Genomic DNA, 25,929 nt, shown 5'->3' on the forward strand with positions numbered 1-25,929 from the left:
GGCTCCTCCGTGGCAACAAGCAAAAAATATGCATTGCTTCCACTTTCTGAAGGTGGGCTAGAAAAGCAGCCACAGCTCTGCCAAGTCTCTAAATAACATCAAGCCCCACACACATAAACAGTGATCATTTCCCCGATGCTACCATTAGCATTAATGCTAGTTCATGCATTTTTAGGAAAGCAGCAATTATTAAATCCTACTTGTGCTGGCTCTGGGGTAGAAACTCTTATTTTGCACCATATCACCCTGTAAAAGGCAGGTTAAGCAGGGTAGATCAGTCTTCAAAAGTCACGTAGCCTGTGTGGGAGCAGCTGTCACTTATTAAATCTTTAACAAGATTAGGTTGAGATAAGGACAGTTGAATAGGGAAAGCAAAAGCCACACACACAAGCAAAGCAAAACAAGGAATTAATTCACTGCTTCCCATGGGCAGGCAGGTGTTCAGCCATCCCCAGGAGAACAGGGCCCCATCATGCATAATGGTTACTTGGGAAGACAAACACCATCACTCCAAACATCTCCCCTTCCTCCTTCTTTCCCCTGTTTCACATGCTGACTATGATGTTATCTGGTCTGGAATATCCCTTTGGCCAGTTCAGGTCATCTGTCCCGGCTGTGTCTCCTCCCAACCTCCCATGCACTCCCAGACTCCTCACCAGCATGGCAGCATGAGAAGCAAAAAAGCCTTGGCTCTGTGTAAGCCCTGCTCAGCAGTAACAAAAATGTCTCTGTGTTATCAACCCTGTGCTCAGCCCCATACCAGCCACTGTGAACAATTCTACCACAGCCAAAACCAGCACAATAATGTATTCTTAAATCGTGTAGTAGATCTTCACTAAAATTAAAGGATGCATGAAGGAAACTAGCACAGTGCGTGAATGTAACGTGGAGACAGCACACGCTGGACTTTGTGTTACTCAGGCTAATAAGTAACTGAACAGAAAAATTAGAAACTTTTGTCTTCAGCAATTACCAACAAAATGGGTCTTTCACCAGGCAAAGGTCAAAGCCAGCCTACTCATTAACAGATTTATCTGTTCCCTTAGAGGGAAGTATAAATATCTCTTGCTACTGTAAGATAGCTTTCTCTACATCAGGCCAACAGCGTAATAATGATCATAAAGTGAATGAAAACGGGCTTCTGAAGTCTGAGTAGGCAGAGGGCTTTTTTCCATGTCATCTATGCCACGTTAACTAGCACGACTGCTAGTGACAGCTCCAGCTGCAATTCCATGACTCAGCTTTTAAATGACACCTAAATGGCATTTCCACAAACCAAAGCTGAAGGTTTAAAAGCTGCCTGATTCATCCAGTGCTGTGTTCAGTTCTGGGCCCCTTGCTACAAGGACACTGAGGTGCTGGAGTGTGTCCAGAGAAGGGCAATGAAGGCAGCTAAGGGTTCTGGAAAGTGCAGAATGTCTCTGTGGGTGCGTGAAAGCCACGGAGTACTTTCTGGGAATGGAAGGACAAAAAAGAGGTGAAGAATATTACCTGTATATTTAACCTATAGGAGTTAGCTGTCAGCAAGAGTTTTCAACTTTAAATCGTAAAAGCATTGGGACTTTTGAGACTGAGTCCAACCATTAGCATGGCACTCCTGGATCCACCACTAAATCATGCTTCCAAGTGCCATATCCACATCTTTTAAATACCTGCAGGGATGGCGACTCCATCACTTCCCTGGGGAGCCCGTTCCAGTGCTTGACTTCTCTGGTGAAGAAATTTCCTAATATGCAATCTCAACCTTGCCTAGTGCAACTTGAGGCCGTTTCCTCTTGTCCTGTTGTTACTTAGGAGGAGACCAACACATAGTTACAACCTCCTTTCATGTAGTGGTAGAGTGATAAGGTCTCCCTTCTCCAGGCTAAACACCCTCAGCCCCCTCAGTCATTCCCAAGACTTCTGCTTCAGACTCTTCAACAGCTTTGAAGCTCCCCCCACCTGCTTCAAATGGGCAACTCAGCTGCACAGGGTGACCAACAGTCAGTACAGAAGTCATGTCTGCACCAGAAAGATTAAGGCTATTTTAGGCTCACTGCTTTTTGGTTTCTGGTTTTTTTTTTTGGTTTGGTTTGTGTGTGGGTGTTTTTCTGTTGTTGTGTGGGGTTAGTTTGTTTTTCTTTAAATGTATGACACTGGCTAATGTGCTAAATAAGTAGGAAAGTGTGAATTAATGGACACAGATTGGCTTCGCTTACTTAAGAAGCCAAAATCCACAGAGTTTTAAAAACAAACCAGATATTTATTTAACCAAAATACTTTGCAGAAGTTGGAAACAGAAGCTACACAAATGGCTTTAACAAAGGCGCACATTCTCCCCCTCCCAAATAAAACTATAATTGACACCATATTTAAAAAAAAACAACCAAAAAACGGTGGTTTAGGACTTCCACAGGAAGATTTTTTTAACAAGTTTGCCAGTTTATACCACTGAGCACAAGAACTAGCTGCAAATGTGAAACATACTCATTTTCTTAGTTCTCTATGAAAGCCTACTAAAGCTGAAACTATCACCTGCACTATACTCTAGAACATGTTAAAATTCACTGGAAGAACACAAGGGATTTGAACAAGGCCTTACGGAAAGTCAGCATTAAGGACCAGTAAGCATTAAGTGACATCTCTGGAAGATCTGTAAGACTACTTAGAGGCCACATTTGCATATTAAAACACACATTCTGCATTGGATTCTGATGACTCTTCTAGGACTTTGAACACACCCATTTTTTCCTTTTTCATTTTTTCAGAGGTCTTCATTTGATCTAAGATTAAAACAAATCAAACGTCAACAATAACATGTAGTAGAAAACAGATGTGGAAAACAAGCTGACATTTGGAGAACAAGTTGATAATACCATTTTGCTCCTTCATCAACAGTTGGCTACTAGAAGTTTGTGTTTGAAAATATTTTTCAGTTGTATTCTTTTAGAAAAAAATGTCAACATCTCTGGCTAAATGTGAAGGGAGAAAAACGGTTCTAAAAGCTGCCTGAACTAGTCTCATTTCCCTGAGAAAAATACACAGAAAACCTTTTTAGTCAAGTTACCAGGAGAAACATAAAGTTACAGCTCTGATAAGTAATATTCTTTCCAAATATTCAAAGACCTGCAACTTGTTTTCCTGGCACTTGCAATCACTTTGTTGCCCTTCCAGTGAATATTAAGCTAATGAAAAAGTATTATCTTTATATAAATGTAATAATTATGGCTTACCAGGGTGGGAGCTGGCATTTCGCTTTCCAAAGCATTAACTGCAGTTAGCTATAGCAAATATTCAGTACATGATGCTGGACTAATATCTTTGTATTAACATTTTTTGACAACTTTATTGCATCAATTTTGCTTATCATAGCAAAGAAGAAAAAAAGCAACCACATAAATATGATGCACACTAAGAACACAAGATAAACAGCACCTTCTTCAACTTGAAAAGAGGAATCAGATTGTTCCAACAGTCTGAGCATGTAAAGATATAGTTACTATATTACCCATGCATCAAGAATAATTCTCTATATAATCAGTCAGTCAACTGAAATAAGCAGTTTTACAGAACAATGCCTTAAAATTTTTTTCCTAAATTATCTAAAATGTAGCAAAAGTTTCCTAAGGCAAATTCATTTTACACAAACTACACACAGCACACTTATTTAAGGCTAAAATTTTTACTTCTAAATTCTGTAATGACTGGGGTTTTTTTCCTGTATCTATGCTTGGAGTCTTGTTCTGCTAAAGATGCTGAGGGAAACACGGCAGACTAAATCTACTAATCACACAAAAGCATTCTAAATCTATGAACTGGACAAGAATTTTTCCTCTCAGGAAAGTTAAGGGTTTTTTTTTTTAATAGTATCTTGGCCTGATCAAGCACTAGAATTTGCAGACAACCTCAAAAGAGTTGTGGTTTGGTTGGGGTTTTTTTGCTAAATAGTTGATCCACTGACAAGCCATGGCAACTCTGAAAAGCTTGATTTATTTCCCCCAAATGTTAGACTTGACTTCTTTCCCCAAAAAATGTTAGATAATGTTAGACAAATGTATTTTGAATTGTAACAATATCAAAATGTGTTTGGAATAAATCTTTCCTGAGGATAATTTCTATTTTGATCAATTACAGCAACTCTCCTTGAAAGCTGCTTTGCATAACACCTCCTAATCTATGCTTGTGGTTCACAGTATGCTCAGGGCATGCCATGCCTGAATGTGGTTCTCTGGAATACTTCTGTCTAAGTTCTGTTATTTCTTCTCCAGCAAACCACATTGAAAATGTCAGCAAGGGGAATAAAGGGTCCTTTGTCAGATGAACAACACAGCTGTAGGGAAGTGAAGCTATGGCAGCTTTCTACATACAAAGACACTCTACAAAATATGAATTTACTGTTGAACAGAATAAAGAAAACATAAAAACTCAGACTTACCAATAAGATCACTTCTATCCAAAAGTAACTCTAGATCTTTATCACTGATTACTTTTTCTTTAGATCCTTTAACCTCCCTGTTAAAGAAGAAATAATCTCTCAATACAGATAAAAGCATGTCAGTATTGCATAATTGCACAGAAGTTTTCCCATGTAGCAGAATCCCTAGGACATTCTTTCTCTGTGCAGATCCACATACCACTTCATAAGACAAGAGAGCTCTTGAGAGCTGCTTGCAAGTTACAAGTTATAAACTCATGGTCCAAGAAAATGTGAAATCTGCATACCTCTCATAGTCTCTGGATTTCAGCAATTCTATTAATTCCTGAGGGTCCAGGCAGCTTTTTGACTGTGCTAGACCAGATTTTCCACCTTTAAACTGATCTGTAGAAAGAATAAATTTTAAGAAAGCACACAGAGAGTGGAACAAGTTACTCTTGAATACCAAAACTAATGCTATGTTTCACTGTTTTAGCCTCAGATAAACACACCTTACACTAATAGTGACAAACTCAGAGGTACATGAGGCTTTGCATGCAGGCCTTTCTATAATGTGTATGTATGTAGATATGTATGTAGTATGCAGAAGAACTGATTGAAACACCAATTCAACATGCACACACGCACAAAGAGCAGAAAAGCCATTAGTTCTACTTACTGTAAAAACATTGTAAATAAAGTTAGATGGTGGATGCTGAAGTTTGTTCCCTTTGTATTGTAAGCTGGTTAAAACAAAGTAAGTACTATTAACAACAAGACAGGAAATATGTGAAAGATATGTGGTTTGCAGAGAGAGCAGCCTCAGTTTAATGAAATACAGACATGACAAAATAATACCCCTGACACAGGCTGCTTTTTTGAGACTATGCTAGCACCTATTTACAGCAAATCTGGATGTCAGTCCAAGTATAAAAAACATTATACAAGATTATTACCTAACCAAAGCTGAGCATGGATGAAGTCAAGTTCAGTCTTGCACGTTTCAAGGAGACTGGCAAAGACTTGCCATTCTGTGCCAAGTTTCCGCAGTTTTTATCAACACATGTACCCATTTTATTAATGTGTCTTCACTGATTCCTTTCATCACACTGCTCTTCTTTCCTGTATCTTGGTATCAGAAATCCTCCCTACATCTTTTCCCATCTCCCTTCAAGAACTCTGAGTTTATGTGTGAAGTGCAAATCAGATTCAAGTTCCAGAGTGGTCTGAGCTATAGGACTCTTTCCCCCATTAACATCTACAGCAGTGACACACAGGCTAGGCTGCAGGTCTTTTCATGCATTATTAGTGATGCTGTCTCTCCCTTTTAGCTTTCAGAGTTTCACAAATCATATGGTATTAAATTAGTGCTGTGCAGGTCTCAAGTTGCCATAATAGTGACACAAAGAAAAATACAGTTTCCTAAGCAAATTTCTTCAATGTAACAGAAGCACAAGATGGAAAGCCAATTTAAAAAAAAAAAAAAAAAAAATCACTATTTTGTAAACAATTCCAGTTCTTAAGCTCCAGCCTTTGTACTGTATATATACAACCTACACGGTTAGTTTTGTGATATTGCTTCCTCATTTACTTCTCCAAAGTTCCAGCACTCTTTAGATATTCAAGATAACAGGATCCATAACATCAGCTTTACACTTACACAATGAATCCAAAAGTTCCTGAAGGGACACCCCTACCTAAGCTGCAAGATTTACATGTGATACACCAATAGATGCCAAGATAAATATTGAACTCATTGCAAAACTGAAGGCATTGACACTTAGCTTCCTTCAGTACAAGCAGTCCCAGGCACCAGTGCTACCTTAGCACATGGCATTCATCTCTTAGAGACCACTGCGTGCTCATCTTGCTGCTTGGGTTTTAACTTCAGTTTGGACCATAATCAAATCATTAAAAAAAAACAAGCCAAACCAAACAAGTATATTGGTCAATAACATGCCTACAAAGAGGCAGTCCTGGCAGTCCCACCAAGACAACAGTGGCAAAGAGATGACAAAGAAAAAGGCTAATGCTAGTGATGCCTTTTCCTGGTCTTAAAAATCAAGAGTCAAACACGGTTAAAGGGGAAAAAGGGATTTTACCTTGGTATTTATTTTAAGGATCCTTAGGTGCACACGTCCAGGTCGAATGCACTGAAATGCATACCATAATGCACCCCCAAAAGATCTGACATAACATTACAGGTCTTACTAATTAGCATATCTATCCAAAATTCCCCAGTGAGAGGCTTGAATGAGCCCCACCCCCCTCAAGGAGCCTTCCCCTGGATGGTTCTATCTTAGTTAACAAAATGTGTTCTGGAGAGGACCTTGGGGTCTGAGGCACACTAACCCCTACCTACGAAGCTTCTAAAATGTTTCATCTCCTAGCTGAACAAACAAGTCCAAGAATGTAGGCAAAAAGCACTAAGAATACAGAAGTTGTAAAAAGGTACAACACGAGTATAAAAGAAAAGGCAAAAATCTTCATGGCATCACTAGGATAAAGTAATTATCAAAGATTAGTTAACATCATCCAGAACCAGAGGCAAACATCAGTTTAGGCTTGACAAGCAGTGCACTGTGCAGCAGACAGTTATGGGGGGGGGCCTTTTTGCCCCTTTATCCCCTCATGAAAAGGCTTTTTTTCCCCACAATATGAGGATACAAGAATGATGAGTAGTTTTTAACCTCCTTTGAAGCTTAATATAAAACTAGTTATCATTCAGAAACCACGTTATAAAAATTGCAATTCTCCAAGTGAGCTTAATGTTTGGAAATTGCTATATATAAGGAGCTACAGTCCAAATGTCACAAACAGAATAAGCTACAGAAGCAAAGCAGGATTCCTATAGGATCTGTACAAGAAAAATTCATCCCCAAAAGGGACACTTCAAAGCAATTACATTGTAAAAATTTCTGAGCATGACCAGCTATATAATCAAGAACACCACAAGAATCACCATTGTTCTGCACATAAACCCAAGGACTATTGTTCTCTTCAGGACTGGCTAATTGTTCAAACAGGACTTGTCTTCTGTGGTTATAACATACTGGACAGAGGCAAACAGGATACTGGAATTTGTTACAGCTTGAGATTTAAAGAGGTGACACATGTTGACACGAAGTCCTAAGAGAAAGATACTAACTTTTGTGGATAATCAGCTTCTCCAGCTTCCTCTTGGCAGCAGCTCTCTCCACAATCTTCTGGTCAATAGTATTGGCTGTCACAAGACGATAAACAACTACTGGCTTTGTCTGACCAATTCTGTGACACCTGTCTTGGGCCTGCAAGTCTGACTGGGGGTTCTGAGCAGATAAAGAAATGAATTAGTAACAATTTAGTTATGCCATTATCCTTTTTTTAAAGGACATACCACATGCAGCATTTTTAATGGGGAGCTCAAAGTCAGTGCAGAAGCAGAAGAGACATGGTATAATAGAACTCTATCACTCTTGACTCTTAAGCCTATCCACAACAAGCTCTGCTGCTATAGCTGCACAGGGAGAGAAACCCAACCGGCCCGGACTGCTTCTGCACCATGTGCTGCAGTTTTCTACAGATAGACATGGTTAATATGACAGATTTAGGTGAGAATTTTAGTTGTAGGTTTCTTTGTGTTGAATTTTGTGTTGGGTTTCTTTGTTTGAGGATAAGAAAGTGTTTTAAAAGTTTTCAGCCATTTCTGAAGCTGCTTTAGCTCTTCTGAAGCTGAAAACAGCAGCATTGTCTACTAAAATAAAGTGAAGATGCAGAGGTCCCTCAGTCATTTCTTTCCATACCTCTCTTTTTCCTAGCCTCCAGACTTACAGGAGCAGCAGAATCCTAGCTAGCTAAAACACATGTGGCAAGTCACAGAGGAAATTCAAGGAGCTGGTACTAACATGGCAGCTGCTGTAAACAGGGAACCCGTAAAAGGTCCAGCAACACTCATATTTAAGTAATAAAAAGAAGGAAATGTATCGACAACAGAAAAAAACCTCCTGCTTTTGGTAGCTCAGGGCCAAACTCAGAAACCAACTCTAATGTTGTATTCAGTAACTCAGGACTTTTCAAATGAGGCTGTATTATTTCACATACAAAATGAATGCACACACTACCATTACTTTCATTTAACACTTCATTAAAGTTATAGAAATGATCTATACAATAATGGGTTCATAAATGGTTATGAAAAGCAGCAAGAGGAAAGCATTTTTGACATGTATCACTAGGTTAACAATCTGTCAACATACCCAGTCACTGTCATAGATGATAACTGTGTCTGCTGCAGTTAAGTTAATGCCCAAGCCTCCAGCTCTCGTACTCACTAAGAATAGGAAGACTTCAGGGTCAGTATTGAATTGACGCATCTGGAAGAGAATTCATCTATTAGAAAAAGTAGATGGACCAAACATAACATAGCTAATGTTTTATTTTGAGAGCCCTGTTTAAAAAGATAAACACAGAAAATACAACACGGGCTGTCAGAGGTTTTAAGAAGCACTGCATTTTAGGCAAACCTCAAGGCAACGGTTAGCAGCACACTTTGCTGCTTCAGTATTTCTGAGCCGCAGTTACTAAGGCAGAAGACAGTTTTCAACATAGAGGTGTTTTGCCTATTAAAGGCAAAATGCTGTGCAAAATCATATCCCAGTGTCACAGCAGAAGCAGAATTTGCAAACATGCTCATAGGGCATGTCCATCTACTTACATTTTCTTCTCTCTCTGAGTAGGACATAGAGCCATCCAATCGACTAAATTTGAAGTCTCTCAGGTAACAGTAATCCATCAAAATGTCAAGCATCATAGTCATTTGTGAGAACAACAAGACCTACAAAACCAGAAAGACTCCTTAATAACATTTTTTGTTCATAAGGAGATGACTGTATCTCACCCCTCCAAAACCTTCAGCTTTACCTTATGTCCTCTCTTTTTAAGTTCTGGAAGCATTCGGTCCAAGAGTAGAAACTTGCCTGAATTCTTTACTAAATCTTCATCAACCTTGGAACAGGGAAGAGGGGATCATATATTAGGAGGGAAAGAGACCAGTGGTTTCCCCAACTCAGAAGCATCAACAAAAGCCGTCTTGAGATCTCACTGAAACAAGTGTGCACCATTTTCTTAACTAAAAGCTGTAATATTGGAAGTAATGTTAATTTTAGCACACAACACTGAATCACTTAAATCATAATGAAACTAAATCGAACCCCACCATTTCATATGCCCAAATAATTATTTTTAAAAACTAATTAGTTTTCACTCCATTTCTGGAAGGAGAAATCCTCATGTTGTTAACTTTTCCTCATGGAATAGTGCTGCTGTTTCTTTCCCACCTTGTGATTGAGACACAAGGCTTCCACCTACTGGACACAAAGAGGCACCGCTGAACAAGTTACTACACATCAGCCAAATGGCAAAAGTTCACAGCAAGTTTCCACACTGCTGCCTTAAACCCCTCTTCAAGAGAGCTTGTTAGATCTAATTCTTGCCATGGGCTGAGGGCAGGGATATAGAAACTTCTACGGTCTGAAACATACAGCAGCCACCTTGGTAATTATGAATACATTTTCCTGAGCAAGTACTAACTCCTGCAGGTGGTGTCAGTTGTCAAACAGTCTCCATTTTCTACACACTAACTAATTCTCCTCACCTCCCTGATTGGGGAATCTGCTTTTTATGCACTAACTTTACACTGATACACTTCAAAAGCTTACTCCGGAGTACAGCAGGCTCTGTTATCACTCACAAAATAGGAAACATGACTACACATACCTACAAACCTACATCTACACTTAGAATGTACAAGCAACTTCCAGATCTTCAAGATTCTTTCAATTCAAATTAGTTCATACTTTCCTATATTTCCATCTGCTTTGTGTAGATTGAACTACCAGCTGGTCTTTGTGATATAATTTGGATTTTTTCCCTTTTGAGGAAGGATGCTGTATTCTCTGAGCAGACGGCTCTGTTGTACTTGGTTCTTCAACAACTCACACTTGAATGTTACCACTGCACCTCCTGCAATGTGCACAATTTATCTCATGAACAGTTCACCAAGGTTAGCATTTGGTCCAAAAAATAACCCTTGTGAGGAGACCCTGAGGCAGCCCCTAAAGCACCTGGAGTCAATGGAAGCCGGCGACTGTTTGAGTAACTCCCCACCAGCGGAAGGGCATTGTCACAATGATGACCATCACAGCATCACCATGCAAAGACTGAATGGGCACTGCAGCTGAGCAGGTCCCTGCAACTGCTGCTGCAGGAAGTTTCAAATAATGATTCAGTATACTGCTGGAATTCAACAGGAGGCATATGCCAAATACATTGAAAAGGTCATTCTTTACTGCCATCAGCTCACAGTCTATTGCTTTTTACTGGCTGGAATAAATTTTCTCTAATGCTTTTAAAATATGTACCTTGAATTGTTGTGTAGCAGGATCCAAAGGATATTCAATAAGATAGGGGTGATTACAACACTTCCTCAATAACATCATAATATTCTGCAGTTTAAGGTTCACCTCAGAATCCATAGGAATGCTCACTTCTACCACTGGCCTTGAAAAGACACAACACCTTATTAGTACTGAAAGTGTCCCCGTATTATGCTACAAATATTTAAGAGAAAAAAACCCTACAAAAAAAAGCAGGCAGTGGAGTCACATGCTGTGACATCTCCTCAAAATCCCTTATAGTTTGTAAAGCTATTACCAGACAAAATTTCTTAAGAGTGCCACACTTGGCAACGAAGGCACAACCGTTTGCCGTTACTGATTTAAAATATAAAGGGCAGTCAGTAATAATTAGAAGTAGAATTTAACTTGTACAAGTCACCCATCAGAAAAGGGGACAGCAGCTAGACCTCTCCAGACCACATGGTCAGATTTCCTGTGGAGCAATACCCAAGATGTTCCAGAATCAGCTCTCTGCCTATCCCAATTTCGCCACATCACAGGAATCACAATGAATACAGCTATTTAGTTCTTCCACATGTAAGTACTGTGTCCAACATAAGGGATCCATGCATACCATAAAACTAACACAAACATGGATTTGTTCTTGCAGGCTACACTGAAATACAATAAAAATCTAACAAAATAAACACATTTCAGCCTGAAGATACTCCTTACACACAAGGAACTTTCAACCAATTTAGAGCCATCAACAGAAGGAAGAAGTGGAGGACATTTGGAGTGACAGTGTTTGTCTTCCAAGCAACTGTTATGCATGATGGGGCCCTGCTCTCCTGCGGATGGCTGAACACCTGCCTGCCCATGGGAAGCAGTGAATTAATTCCTTGTTTTGCTTTGCTTGCATGTGCAGCTTCTGCCTTCCCTATTAAACTGTTTTTATGTCAAACCGCAAGTTTTCCAGCTTTTACCCTTCTGATTCTCTCCCTAGTCCTGCTGGTGGAGTTGTGAGCAAGCAGCTGTGTGGTGCTTGCCTGCTGCCTGAGGTTAAACCACAACAGTGTCCTGAAGTTAACTATAACTCTAATGAGCCAGTGAGTGATGGTACAACCTAATCACTGCTATTACGGCTCAGTGAATACCAGGTAAAATCAAAGAAACAAACCATAAAGCTACATGGATAGTGAATAACTAAATGCCATTCTTCCTGATCAATTTCAGGAAGCAAAGCTCTGGAAGCAAACTAAGAGGGGGATAAACAGTGCAACAAGAAAAAAAAAAATCTTTCAAGGCAGGCACCTCTCTTTTTCTACTTCCTCTTGCATTTTGCTGATTAATTTTTCCAAGTCATCAGGTGAACCATTATGTTCTTCACAATAATCAACCACTTTCCGACTACGGCGTTTTGGTCGGCCTGTAGAGCTCAACTCAACTACTTCTTCCTGTGGGAAACGAGAACATTGCCATCAACAGCAGCCAGCTTCAGAATCAAAGGCCTGTGCTGATCCAAGAATTCTCAAAACTGAAAAGAGGCCTCAGTGATGTGCATCATGCAACACTTATCTAGATTCAGCAGCTTAAATTTTGGCTATGTAGAATACGCAGCCAAATTGAAATGGTCTGCAATTGTAGATTATGAAAGTTTCTGTTTGATTTACAAAGCTACATTAATACCTTACTGATTCTAAGCTGAAACTGTCAACTCTAGGAAAACAGTGTTCTTTCCCCCCAAAGCTACAAGTAATCAAGAACGTATTTATACTTATATTGTTTTAGTTCTGTGCCACAGGCCTATCACAGTAACTGGCACTGTTATAGTAGATAACAAATAGATCAGACTACAAATTTAAGCAAAAAAACAGGTTTAGTTACAACGGTAATGAAGCAATACCAATGTGGTTTTGCACACAAGCTATTAATAGCAAGCACATTTCTAACATCCTTATCAGTAGATACCTCATTATTTCCAAGCAGTTTCCTAATGGTGCGATTGACAATGGCAGTATAGAAAGTTTCCTGCTTCTTTGCCAGTGGTGCATACACCACAACTTCTCGTTTAGGAGGAACCTCAAGAGCAACATCCGATTTCAGCCTTCTCAGTAAGAAAGGTGTCAGAATCTGAAATGGTGAGCAGATGTCACAATTACTCAAAGCTGTCAACACAGCTAGTTTAAAAAAAAGAAAACAGGACAGCAACACAGACACATGCCTGCTGTAATGCTATTTTGCCAATTTAAAGCAAGAGAGTTAATTTGCACATATATTTAGTTTTTTAATATGGATGCCAACTCCAAAAGTTTCACGCACATGCTAGTACTAACGTGTTGAAACAACACGTCCACTGACATTTTTAAATTTTTCAAATGCTTGGGAGGGGTGCAGTAGTAACTACATTACAGACCCTTCTTACAAATTCCAGTAACTGAAAGTAATCTTATTACAAAACTGCTCATTTTGTTATATTTCTTAAATCAAGTTTTTCTGAAAATACCCAAAACCTTTAACCAAAGTAAGTAAATTGTCATCAACAATTATACATAGAAGATACAGTTTAGATCCCTCACCAGCAGCTTATAATGAAAAAATGATAGGTCTGTAAGCATTTACTTCCACACACTCTTAAAAAAAAGAGCTCTAAGTAAAAATTTGAAGACAGGCATATTATATAACTAGTTTATCAAAAGGTATTTTGTTCAGCACCTAAAAGTTCCACAAGTTCTCTCGAAGTTATCTTTGAGCAAAATAAATACACCAATAAAATCTCTTGGTGAGCAGAAGTCTGTAACTGCAATTAACTAAACTCAATTCAGTTCCAAGAATAAAAATGAGTCACTATCGAAGAGATACATTTTCCCTTTACCATTTGTAAGTGCTGTAAAGATTGAAAAAAAACACCCCACAAGGCTAAGGAAGTCCAGAAGTGCCACAATAAAAACCTCAGACCAGAATTCGGCATCACAAACAAGATTTTGACACATTTCACAACACTAATGGTCCATGTTACAACTAAACCATGAAAAATACAAAATGAAGGATAAATGAAAACCTGATGCAGCATATGCAAGATGTTTTGCTCCCTTTCTTTAGCAATAATATCTTCAGCAGTTTCTGTAATGCTGGTAATATCAAACCAGGATTCAAAGCTATAAAAACAAAGCAAGGAAAAACATAGCTTACTTCATAGCTATTATTCTTCATTATTTTAGTATCTATTCTTCTCTTATCCTGTGATTTCAAAAAAAATAAAGCACTCACATTCATCATGAATGGAAGATGCACAGGAGGAATTTCTGAAATATACCTGTCAATTCAGATGCTTGAGGTTTTAAGTGGTTTGTAAAAATACTTGTACTAGTTGGAACATTCATTATTGTCTATTATATTCCATCTAGGTTATAACATTTTCAAAAAATTAGTCTAAAGACTGTTTTGGCAATGCTCTTCCACCTGACTCCCTACTGCTGCAGAAAAGGATCTGTGGGTCCTGTGTCTGCCAGCCTCACACAGCTTTATCCAGCACCTTTGACAATTTCAAAGCAGCACCCAGCATTTGTGGTATGACAAACATCTCTCACCGCAAATGTTCATGTCTTAGCTCAGAGCTGAGCTTCCACTATCCAGGGAGATGACAATTAATTCCTTCCTTTCCAAAACAACTTAGTGTGAGGCAAGACACATTTCAAAGCCCTTACCACCAAAAAATCATACTGAATTACAACCATGCCATAAAACGGCTCTTCACATGCTGATAAGTTTAATTATTAAAGAGTCATAACAGTCAAACAGAACAAACAGAAATAGTTTCCCCCATCAGACTGCAACCTACCTTTTCAAATCATCAAACACATCTGGTAAAAGGAAGTTAAGCAATGACCAAAGCTCTGCCAAGTTGTTTTGCAGAGGAGTACCAGTCAACAGGAGTTTATTGTCTGCATTAAATCGTTTCAATTCTCTGATAAGGCGGCAGTTCATATTTTTAATCCTGTGACCTTCATCTACTATCAGGTATTTCCAGTAGCAGCTCTACAAAAATAAAGGTTATTTCAGTAAATTTTCGCTTTATTCCATCAAAACAGATGTCACATTAAGTAAGAAGCACTAATAAGACTGTGATATTGCCTGTTACAAAGGTTCTATTTAGTGTTTTTCACTTTGCCAGACTAATAGAGCTGAGCCCAAACAGTTAATGTCATACATCTGCTTCATGGTGACTGCCTTTTAGAAAGCTTAGGTGGTTAAAATAAAATTTCTACAAGAAGCTCATCTTGCTGAAACAACCACTGTGATGTTAACCACAGTATTTACACACCAAGTATAGTTTTTACTCCAAGCATCCTTAACCACCATCTACAGAAAGGCAACAAAAAGAGCAGGTATGCTGTAACCATCTGCTTTTAGAATAAGGTTCTGTTTGAAGAACTTAAGCATTGAATTGCAGAGCTACTACTACCAAGGAAACAGAGTGAATGCCAATATACGTGCTGCAGTATGAAACTGTATAGGCAGCACGTGGGTTTTTTTACTGTGTTCAAAAGCACTGCTATCAGAGCTGAGGCACCACACAGTCCTAGGGCTAAGAGAATCAGATACCTGCAGGGCATTTCTGTCTCGCATTGCTATTTCAAAGGAAGTAATGACCACAGGATGGATTTGGAGTGATCCTTGTCTTCTGTGAATTTTATGAACCAGTTTACGACGTTCCTGCTGAGCTCCATGATAGAGCATTAGTGGAATCTGTAAAAAAAGAGGTTACAAGTCAGGACAACGATGCCCATTTTAACCTAATGGGAAGACAGTAGAAATATTGAGATCTCTTACAAGAAGGCTGTAAATACATAGCAAGTCACGGTACAGTTCATAGTAACCACATAAACAACTACAATTAAAATGATGTTCTATATAGAGAAAGTTTCAAGGCAAAGAATTAGAATAGAAATTAAACCATTAGTGCTTTTAAACCTAAGGAAGAAAAGCCTTCATTTCTTTTACCTCCGGAGTAAATCTCTTGAATTCAGACATCCAATTTGGAAGAGTAGACAAGGGACCACATACTAAGAATGGACCAGGGACTCCTCGCTCCACCATCAGTGCTATTGTTGCAATACACTGGATTGTCTTTCCTAGCCCCATTTCATCAGCTAAAATGCCATTAATACCATTTTCCCAAAGCATCTGCATATGCAAAAGAAAAAAAAAAGTAAATGCAAAATAATCAACACAGATTTGAAAACACAAAGACATTTAGGAATGTAACACCCATGGAAACTCTCTTCTAGGCCCATTTTATACTACAGATGAAGATGATTCTCCCCATTATAAAAGTAAATACAAGCATCTTGTAAATGCTAGATATTCTCATGTAGATGTATCCATTCCTAGCCAACTAAGCACCTGACTAGGGCACAAAAACCAGACCAGTATCAAAGGAAAGTACGTAACTTAGTGTTGTATCAGAAGGCACTTTACCTGCAAGTACAGCTCACATTATCCAAGGTTTTACTTGTCCCAGCACCAAAAAATTCACTTAGCTCCACTCTCTAAAAGACCAAATGACTGTGCTGACTTTTCAGTTTTATCTATTCAAGGAGCTGCTGTAGGCATGGAGCTTCTGTAGCTACCTCACCACAAGAAAAAGGTGCACTTCCTGGCCAACACAGCCACCTGCTCCAGCCAAAGCTCTTTGTGCAGACACTGCCTACTCTGACAAATGACAGAGCAACCTCTCACAAAAGAGCAGAAAGGAAGACAGAGAAGTGCTCTTTGGCCACTCTCCACTATTCATAAAGATACATAAAAAGGTTATTATAACTGAGGACCCAACTAAGAAAGCTGGTTTTCCCTCCCGAGAAGGTGTGTCTTCACTAGGCACTTCCCAGGAACAGAAGTGAGTGAGCAAGTTTAAGGGCACTCACTTGAGGGATGAGTCTAAGCATGTTGAAACAGACTATGTATGCTTGTAGGGAGGAAAAACAGAAAGAAAAAAATCTAAGAATTATGAGATAAGTAGCAAAATTAAAATTAGTTTTGACTCTTATAATTTTTGTAATTTTGTAATTCAGCTTGCATGCTGAAACAGGTAGAAGTTAAAAATATATGTGGGTAGTTTTGATGGCAAGTTCCTATAGTTTTTTATTTCAGAGGCTAAAGACATAACATTTTTAACACATTGTGTTAATATTACTAGTTAAGACTCCAAGATACAGAGAATGAACTCATCTGTATCAAGCCTGCAAAGGTAACAGATCTTTGAATACCTATGGGCTAGGTATTGAAGCCCTTGAGAGAGAAAAATCAGACTGTCTGTCCCTCAGTAGGATGTGCAGTCCTTCTGCTTTCAAAAACTCTTTGTAAGGAGAGGTTGAACAAGAAAATAGATGGAAAAAGGGAAGATGGAGAACACAAGCCAGAATGTCTAAAGGCTTAGAAACACCAATATCCTTCCCATACTGAAGTATTTTATCTGCTGTTTGACAGTTTTTTTGTAACACCAGATTCTTGTACCATGAGAGATCATAAAGAACTCTCTCTCTGCTTCACCTTCTCCGTACCAACTACAATCACAGGCTTCTAGTATCTCGTCCTCTCCATGCCTGTTTCACCAGCAATTCTGATCAAATTCCATTGCATCCATACCCTTAGCCACTCCATGCCTTCCACTTGGTACCACCTCATTACACCACCAGTAAAAATCTTTGGCTGCTGAAAAGGCACTGGTTGTCCATTAAATTTTCGCACTGGATCAAGAAATTGCTTGGCACTGTGTCGTACAGCTTGACACAATCTGTCCTTAATGACGCTATTTGAGTCTCCATTTTTCTGCAGGTCTTCTGGATGCAGGTTGTCAGCAGAGCTTTCATCCTATAGAAGGAAGGTCAAGGAACATGCGACAAGCGGAATGCACATCAAAGCCTGCTAAGACATACTTCCTCCCAATTTACACCAGCCTTAATGTGCAGTGAAGTAACTCAGTCTCTGACACTAAGACTTCTTTTGAGTTAACTGTCAACTCAAGCGTAGACTTTATAGATTCTTTTCTCCTTCAGAATTCAAGGGCAGCAACAGCTATTGAAGCTATCTGGCTTATAAATTTCTACCCATAAAAGTAAGCAGACTTAAAACCTTCCTCACAGAAGCTGGCATTGAATGCAGCTATTTCTCTTCTGTAAGCTGAAGGGCTTTCCCTTCTGTAAGCTGTACCAAGGACGGGAAGCAATTCACACTGTCCATGTAGCTCTTGAACTACAGTAGAAGCAAAAAAGAGACCTCACCTGTCATCTCCACACTTGAATGCTTAAAAATTACTGTCTTAAGGTCTTAAACACCAACACAGATGTTTTTTAATAAATACCTATTTCCTTTATTTCTGAAACTACTAGCATTCTATAAAGTATAAATACCTTCAAATTCAGTTTTTAAAAAAATAAACTAAAAGTTTTCACCTTGGATTTCTGAAATAAGTATTTAAGTGCATTCACTTACGCCACCTTTCTAACCTTTAATTCAGAACTTCAATAACTAGCAAAGATGTTTATTTACAGATAAAGTTTAGAGATACACTACAAAGTATAAAAAGCCCTCCCTCCCGCTGGGCTTAGCGCTCTTAAAACTGCAATAATTTGTGTCAACATACCTGATTTTCCACTTTACTTTTTTTTGCCACTGATAATATTTCCTGGAAACAAATGGGAAAAAAACATGCTTATGTGCTTTTCAACCTTAAAGACTACTGTAATTCGTATTTCATGTAATCGCTTCATTTATCTTTCAATCTAGACATACTTTAAGAAGCTTTCCATACAACATCCTTAATCATACAAGTGACTCTAAAACAAGATCACAAACCACATATTATATTTCAATTACAAAGGGTAGCTGAAAATTCAACTGGCAATGTAGACTCTTCACAGCTTGCCTCCCTAAAGACTTAAAAAAACAAAAAGAGTATCCAGCCTCTACAGCTGTGACAAAACTGCTTGTTACATAGATCTTTGCTGGAAGAAAGTCCTATCTCACAGACAGACTACTGATGGCTGATAATCTCTGATACCAGGGTATAAGAATGGAGTGTTTTAAAATATAGATGTCACAGAAATTGGCTCACCCATTAAAAGTTGTGTTACAAAAATCCAGACAACCCATTTATAGTTAAGGCCTACCTCTTTGGACATAATTTCTGATATGTTGTATGTCCCATCTTCTCTCCCTCTCTTCTTTTTTGCACCTGTAAGATATTGAGTTTATACAATGTATCAAACATTAAGGAAATCAAGTACTGAAGTACTTGAAAAAAGTACTGAAACCAGTACTGAAAAAAGGCAAAGCCTAGTACATTACCTGCTTTCTCCTCTTTGCCATCAACTGGATTTTGACCCTAGAAAATGAACATAAGAAGAGGTTCATCATCTTATGCATCTCTAACTATCATGACACAGATAAAAAGATGTAATCAGACTCCAACCATTACCTTTGAAAGCCTCTTGAAACACTTCTATTATTAAATAGTTTTCAAAAACACAGGAAAAAAAATCCTGCTTATTTTTTCTTGTTATTTATTCACTATATTGGCTGAATAAGCAATCATTGCTAAATGAAAAAATTCCTCAAGACAAATTGAAACCATTTTCTCTAATAATAATTAGTCAAAAACATCCCCTAAAGATTACTGCCATGGTATGTAATTTTTAAGCACTTTCAAACAGTCCTACTGCAGTTAAAATAAATATAGTACATGAGATAGATCCTGCAAGTCAAATACTGGATAATCAAACTTACTTATTTTACTTACCTTGATCAAAACTAACATTGTAATTTCTCAGACTTTTATCCAGAAAGCTGCATAAAGTAGCTACTTAAACTTACCTTGGCAGATTTTAACATCATCTCTCTCTTTTTTTCTAACTTCTCCTTCCTTCTCTGTTCCTAAACAAAATAAAAACCACACATGCAGTTCTTATCTTTCCATAACACCCACAAGAATACTATCCACTACAGAAGTGATAGATTATGTTGCTAATACTGAGTTCCACGTACTCTACAGACTTTTTTTTTGCAACCCCGCTAAGTCTGTTCTGATGTAGTTTAAAACAATAAAGCAAAATTTGGACAAGAAAGTACAACTGCTCTGAATTGCGTGTCAGTAAATACTTCAAATACTTAAATACAGTAATTTAGAAAGATGTGAACGAAAATATTCCCAACTGCAAACTCCTGAAGATTACATCTACTGCAGTAAGTTTTCCACTTATCCAACTTCTACATACTACATATTCACTGCAGAACAGACAGCAATGTATATAGCCTAGAATGCCTTTAACAAAGAAGTGCTTTCATGTATTGAAGAACTCAAGATTTTCATTCTATCTACTATTTTTACTTGCTGGAAGCAGAGGGATCCTGAAGGAAGACATAAGAGACCTTGGTATTTATCAGATGGAACAAGATTTAATAGTGAAATACGCATTCTAGCAATACAATAACCATGAATTCAAGCTGATGGTTCAACTAGAGAAGTATTTTGGAAAGGAGGTTCCTGCAGTCCATCAGTGACCCTTTTTGGGGAATGTTGTTGTCCTTAATCTTTTCCTGCTCTTCCCTCTCTCAAGCATAAACTCTTACAAGCTTACCCTTAAAGGTACAGTTAAGGAAGTCAAGATAAAGCCAAGCATTAACTCAGCAGCCGATGGATTAAAAAAAAAGAGAACATATAACACTGTTTTATGGAAGCTCTTGTTTGGGAACAACATGGCCTCAGATCACTGTAATTTATTGATTTGTTTGAGGGAGGCCTAAGTTAGCATCTTCAAGGTACATCTCATCCTCAGCTTTCAGTTAATAACACAAATAGGTTACTCAACTTCCTACTTGTCAGTTCTTTGCACCTTCTATCCTCCTTCCACGTTTTCTAGCTCCCTTAAACTTCAGCTCTTATTTGAAATACTTTGTTTTCCTTGCACTCAGGCCAAAAGAATTGTAAAGGCATCAGTGCCACCTTTACACTGTGACTTTAAATTATAGTTCATGTTCTTCCATGTCTAATTAATCTTTTAATTTATAGAACAAATTCTGAATACTATGTAAAGCATCACTTCACTCATGCGCAGTAGGTCCAGCAGATTTTAATGTTACTAATGCAATCTTAAAAACACTTTTACTTTGAACAACTGGATGGAGAAAAACCCAAACAGACAGCACCTTAAGAATCCCCACTGCAGAAAAGAATACACCTACCTCTAGCTGCTGCTGTTCCATTTTGGTTAGCAAGAATTTGGAATAGATGTTGCTTTTTTCAAGCAAATGTTGAAGCCTCTTATAGCGCATTTCACTTGATTCCCTGTCCCAAGAAGTGCGAGCCTGGCCGACAAAAAGAGATGTCAAGCATTTACAGATACAGCTGTGGTTATACTAAAGAACTGCTCCTTGTGTTAAACACATTAACTCAGAAGCGTCTCATACACAGACCCTTTTCCTTCCAGCCATCCTACATCTATGATTTGTGAGCGTATGGACTCACATGTAGCTGTGTGAGTAGCTGCAAGATCAAAGTAACTGAGGGTTGCATTCACTTGCTTATGCACCATACACACCCCCAGTATAGCAGCACACGGCATTCAAGGGCTCAAGGATGCCTCAACTCTAATTCATAGATTTAGAGCAAAATGAAATCTCAGTTTATTTGTAGTCTGCAAAATTTGTGAGGAAAAAAACCCTGACGAATTTCAGCACAGCTTCCCTAGCATTATTATATTCCTTCATGGACATTTACACCAAGTTAGTTTCTCATGAAGAATGAGATATACAGACAGCTAGGAAACTATCATGCACAGTTCACAGAGTTCAAGTCAATTCGCAATATGAAAACAGTAACTTCTGCTCACTTTGCTTACAAAATCCACCCATGCTTTTAACAGTAACTGCTGCTGAATTAGTCAGGACTGTGCATTCAGAAGTTTGCAAATTACTCTTTAAAACTCAGATCAAGATACCCCAAAAAAGTAAAAAAGCAGTAATTCTGCATTCATCTAACACTGCCTGTAAAACAAGTCACAGAATCATTTAGTTTGGAAAAGACCCAAGATCATCGAGTCCAACCATTAACCAGCACTGCCAAGTTACCACTAAACCAAGGATGCCTCGGAAATGTGACATCTATGCACTTGTTGAGTGCTGCTTCCACACCTCCCCAGGCAGCCTATATCAGTGCTTGATCATTTCAGTGAAGAATATTTTCCCGTGAATTAAGTTTCCTCTTGTCTTGTTGCTCTTTACCTGGAAGAAGAGACAGACCCCCCCACCTGTCTACAGTAGTTGTAGAGTGAAAAGCTTTAAATTAGCATCTGCAAGAGAAACCCTAGAGAGACAAGATGCAGAGCTTTACAAGATGCTTATCTATGTCATTGTTTTCAGAAGAAACACAGGGGAAGGGCAGCTAAGACACAGAAAGACAAGGCACTCTTCTGAAACTAAATACACTAATAGGCAGGGAAATGGGATATTTCCTGAATCATGGGACAAACTGTGAGACACTGAAAAGGTGAAGAATGTCTGTCCCCCCAAAAATCAAACCTTGATTTTCTCCAAGTAATTCCAATCAGGTAGCGATCACACTTTGTTCTTTTATGAGAGGAAGATGAAGATCTATCTTCACAATTTCTCTAGAGGAGAAGATTGCATTCTCATGATTTGCTTCTGCTCTCCTCAATCCAGGTTTTTACCTTCAGATGACAAGTACCTGAGCTCAGAAAGATCAACTCTTGACGGCAATGCCAAGAGAGAATGTAATTAACACGAACCTACTTTTTCAGCAAATTGCTATTGTTCACTTTTTTTTGGAGTGAACACAGCACTCTTAATTGGTCAAACTGAAGGACTGTTGTCTTGACCAACTGCAAAAATTTCAAGTGGAAAACAGGAAACTCAAAGATGAACAGCACTGAACGCTAATGATACCTCCTCTGTCTTTTGACTCAAGCCTTCAACCCTCATGAAAGTGGTTTTTTCCCCTTTTTGACTGAAAAGGTCAAAAGTTTGCTACTCTTTGTCACCACTCTACATTCACACATATTTGCACAGTGGTATTTCTCCATTAACCCTGGAAAAGAACTGGCAACTCCTTTGCTGTACAAATCACCTGGCAGGGGGTTTGCCGAAGTGACAAGCATAAGAAACACCGAAGCTGCCCCCAGTAAGCCTGTGCTCACTACAGGAGTAAATCCCCTTGGTCTGACAGGCCCCAGACTGCATAGGGAAAAGGTAATAAAGCACACAGGACAATGGAGCGATGCCCTTACTAGAGGTAGTTCCATGGATTCTCGAGAAACGAAGAATACAAAAAACCACCACATCACAGCATTGTTACAGAAGTGGTTGTTGTGAAAGAAATTAAAATTCTAAGTCTCTTTCTCAATAGTTCCTGTGCAATGAGAAAATTTGCTCTACAAGGATTTCCTCCTTACCTTCCAAAAGTATTACCTCCAAATTTTTAGTTCCTAGTCTGATCAAGGAATACCTGAAGTTCAGACAGGCTACATCATCACTTACTGTTTGCAACAAAGAATATTATGAGACTTCTGGGAGAATTAGTATTTTCTAACTACAGTATTACAAAATAATGCATCCTTAAAACACAGTTATAAATCCCAACTTGTCTCAGAGAAAGGAAAAAGGGTCATCACAGTTAGCTCCAGGTGTTAGAGACTGGCATTTTTCATGCCATTAGAAGAGTGCTTCAATTTTTAAGACAGGGGGGAAAAAAAACCTCACTCTCCTGATTTCTCAATTATATTCAGTAATAACACTAGTTCCCTGAACTACATCTCTAAGATCCCCTCCAACCTAAACCATTCTATGATTCCTTAGAATACAATTCCCCAAAGAGCATTTAAGAGAACAGTTCTTTCAAGCTGGTATTTCCTTATGTCTGAAACACAATGCAAATTATTATGCTATCAGAATACCATATAAGGGATCAGCACAGTTCTAGCAGCATCATGCTTTCATGTTCTCACTCCAAAACATACTGGTTACTATCAACCAATGCTTAACATTAACGTTTGAAAACATTCTCAGCAAAAAGGAAATGAAGCGTAGTAATGATTACCCCACTTGCGGTGGGGAGGTACCATTTCCCTGAAGCAGTCTTTATTTCCTGTAACATAGGCAAGCCGAGGTATGCAAACCAAACATCGACTCCCAGCTTGATCACATGTACGCTTCTCCTGGCAGCAAAGCCAGGTCACAGGCAGCTCCTGCACGACTGTGTGCAGGGAAGAGCAGGAGTGCAGACCAAGATACTGAGTGACATAAACCTGCTCCTTTTTAGCTGGGCTTTTTCAGCTACACTACTTCATCAGTTCTACATAAACTATACCTGCTACTGAAAGAAGGTTAACTCTGGAAAGGATCTGCAGAACTCAGGCGTTTGTGTGGTGAGGCTTTTTTAACCAAAGAGGGAAAGTGTTAGGTATACTTAGAGAAACAAAACCAGAAAAGTTTTGTCTTTAACGTTTCAGACAGAAATTCAGAAAAATGTGAACTTTGAAATCAGCTCACTTTAGAGGCGTTATACCTTACATTTTTAGGCTCAGAACGACAAAAGCAAAGAAGTAATATTCTCACTGCAAATTTCAATGCGTATCAAACGCAGCAGGCTTCTTGCTAAGTGCAAGAGTTCACCGCTAGCCTTGAAAAACAAAAAGAAAAATCAAAGCCCCCGGTGGATGATCAAAAGGCGCTTATGCACCGCTGCACGGCCTTCAGCAACTCCTCACGTTTGTTTGTTTTGAAACCCAAGGAGCTGCACGGCCCCCAGACAAACCCCGCCGCCCGCGGGGACCCCTGCCGCCGAGCGGGGCCGGCCACCCCCGAGCCGCCCCTCACCTTCTCCAGCATCTGCCGCTCCTGCTCCAGCCCCGCCGCCTCCAGCTGCTCCTCTTCCTGCAGCATGGCCGGCGTGATCACCGCCGCCTCTGCCTGCTCCCCCATCTCGGCTCCCAGCGGTTCTGCAACGAGCCCACGGTTACTCACGGTTACTCACGGTTAATCGCGGCCACCCCCGGCCGTGCCCCGTGCCCGGCCCTCACCGCCACCGCCGCCGCTGCCGCTGCCCGAGTTGCGGGCGGGCATTGCCCCGCCGCGACCCCGCTCCCGCGCGCGCCGCCTCACCGCCCGCCTCGCGAGAACAAAAACCGCGCGCTGCCCAAGCCGCGCGAGAAGTGGCGCCGTTCTCGCGAGGCCACCCGCCCCGCTCCCGGGCCCGGCGAGGCCATCTTGGCTGCTGGCAGGTTCCTGGCACAGGCGGGAGCCGCCGGGAGCCGCCGGGAGCCGCCGGGAGCCGCCGGGAGCCGCCGGGAGCCGCCGGGAGCCGCCGGGAGCCGCCGGGCCTCTTGGAATGGGCGGCCCGGGGAGCTGGTGGAATCGCTCTCCCTGCAGCTGCTTATGGAAAGACTAGATGCGGCACTTGGTGCCATGGGCTAGCTGCCAGGGTGGTTGGTATTCAGTCACAGGTTGGACTCGATGATCCCAGAGGTCTTTTCCAGCTTGATGGATTCTGTGGTTCTGTCCCGCTCCCCTCCGCCGGTGCCCGTCGCTGCAGCGGCGCCTGGAGAGCGGGACATGGCGCGGGCTCGTCGGCTCCAGAAGGGGCTTGAGGACTTCGCTGGACACTGCTGGCTGTGCCACGAGAGGGCAGCGGAACGCTGGAAACCCGGACAGGAGTGCGTGTGCCCCAGCCGACGGAAAACCCTCTTTCCAAAAGCAGGCACTACGTTAAAATAAATATTTCCAGTGTTCAGAGCACAATCACTTTCGCTCCACCTAAATAACACACAACCTGTCAAAATACCAGGGCTTATCGCCTCAGATGCGGTGCTGGTGATTGTCTACGCCTGTTTGTCAAACGAATCACTATTTTAAACCTGCTCCACACACATGCCGACCTGTGCCAGGAGACCTGGAAAGGGGGAGGAAAGAAGAAGCAGAAGGACAAACAAATCTAGTAATAACTGAGGTGGATGGCATTCTTCTCATTCCCAAAGCCTGACACGCCGATTCTGGATAATGTGGTTTATGAAAAAGTGATTCTGTTCTCTGAGGCATAGTTCAGAGGTTAACTGGAGATGGTTCTGCATCACTTTGAGGGAGTGTTAGCAG

The 25,929-nt window shown here is 40.0% G+C and overlaps 1 protein-coding gene across 2 annotated transcripts; it reads right to left on the reverse strand.

The window, feature by feature from the left end:
• Positions 1–1,689: 1,689 nt before the first annotated feature.
• HELLS (helicase, lymphoid specific) lies at positions 1,690–24,907 on the reverse strand. Of its 2 annotated transcripts, none has more exons than XM_082285897.1 (22): positions 24,861–24,907; positions 24,658–24,779; positions 21,010–21,132; positions 19,642–19,701; positions 19,117–19,153; positions 18,939–19,003; positions 18,413–18,454; positions 17,416–17,640; positions 15,772–15,954; positions 15,373–15,516; positions 14,609–14,805; positions 13,829–13,925; positions 12,739–12,900; positions 12,082–12,224; positions 10,792–10,930; positions 9,293–9,376; positions 9,087–9,206; positions 8,629–8,745; positions 7,542–7,701; positions 4,702–4,798; positions 4,415–4,491; positions 1,690–1,789 (listed from the first exon to the last, which is right to left on the reverse strand). In XM_082285897.1, the coding sequence occupies exons 1-22, from the start codon at positions 24,901–24,903 to the stop codon at positions 1,740–1,742; spliced, it is 2,487 nt and encodes an 828-aa protein (XP_082142023.1). In that variant the 5' UTR covers positions 24,904–24,907; the 3' UTR covers positions 1,690–1,739. The 2 variants fall into 2 exon arrangements, with proteins under 2 accessions (XP_082142023.1, XP_082142022.1); XM_082285896.1 differs by lacking the exon at positions 1,690–1,789 and adding an exon at positions 2,242–2,762.
• Positions 24,908–25,929: the final 1,022 nt, after the last annotated feature.

The sequence above is a fragment of the Coloeus monedula genome, assembly GCF_965178545.1.
Source record: "Coloeus monedula genome assembly, chromosome: 8".
NCBI lineage: Eukaryota > Metazoa > Chordata > Aves > Passeriformes > Corvidae > Coloeus > Coloeus monedula.

Excerpts from the sequence above, each read along its gene's own strand:
- HELLS (XM_082285896.1), bottom strand. The coding sequence starts at position 24,903 with ATGCCCGCCCGCAACTCGGGCAGCGGCAGCGGCGGCGGTGGCG. Across the intron at positions 24,780-24,860 it reads CGGCAGCGGCGGCGGTGGCG|AACCGCTGGGAGCCGAGATG; the intron begins GTGAGGGCCGGG and ends GGCTCGTTGCAG. Across the intron at positions 7,702-8,628 it reads TCATCTATGACAGTGACTGG|AACCCCCAGTCAGACTTGCA; the intron begins GTATGTTGACAG and ends TTATCTGCTCAG.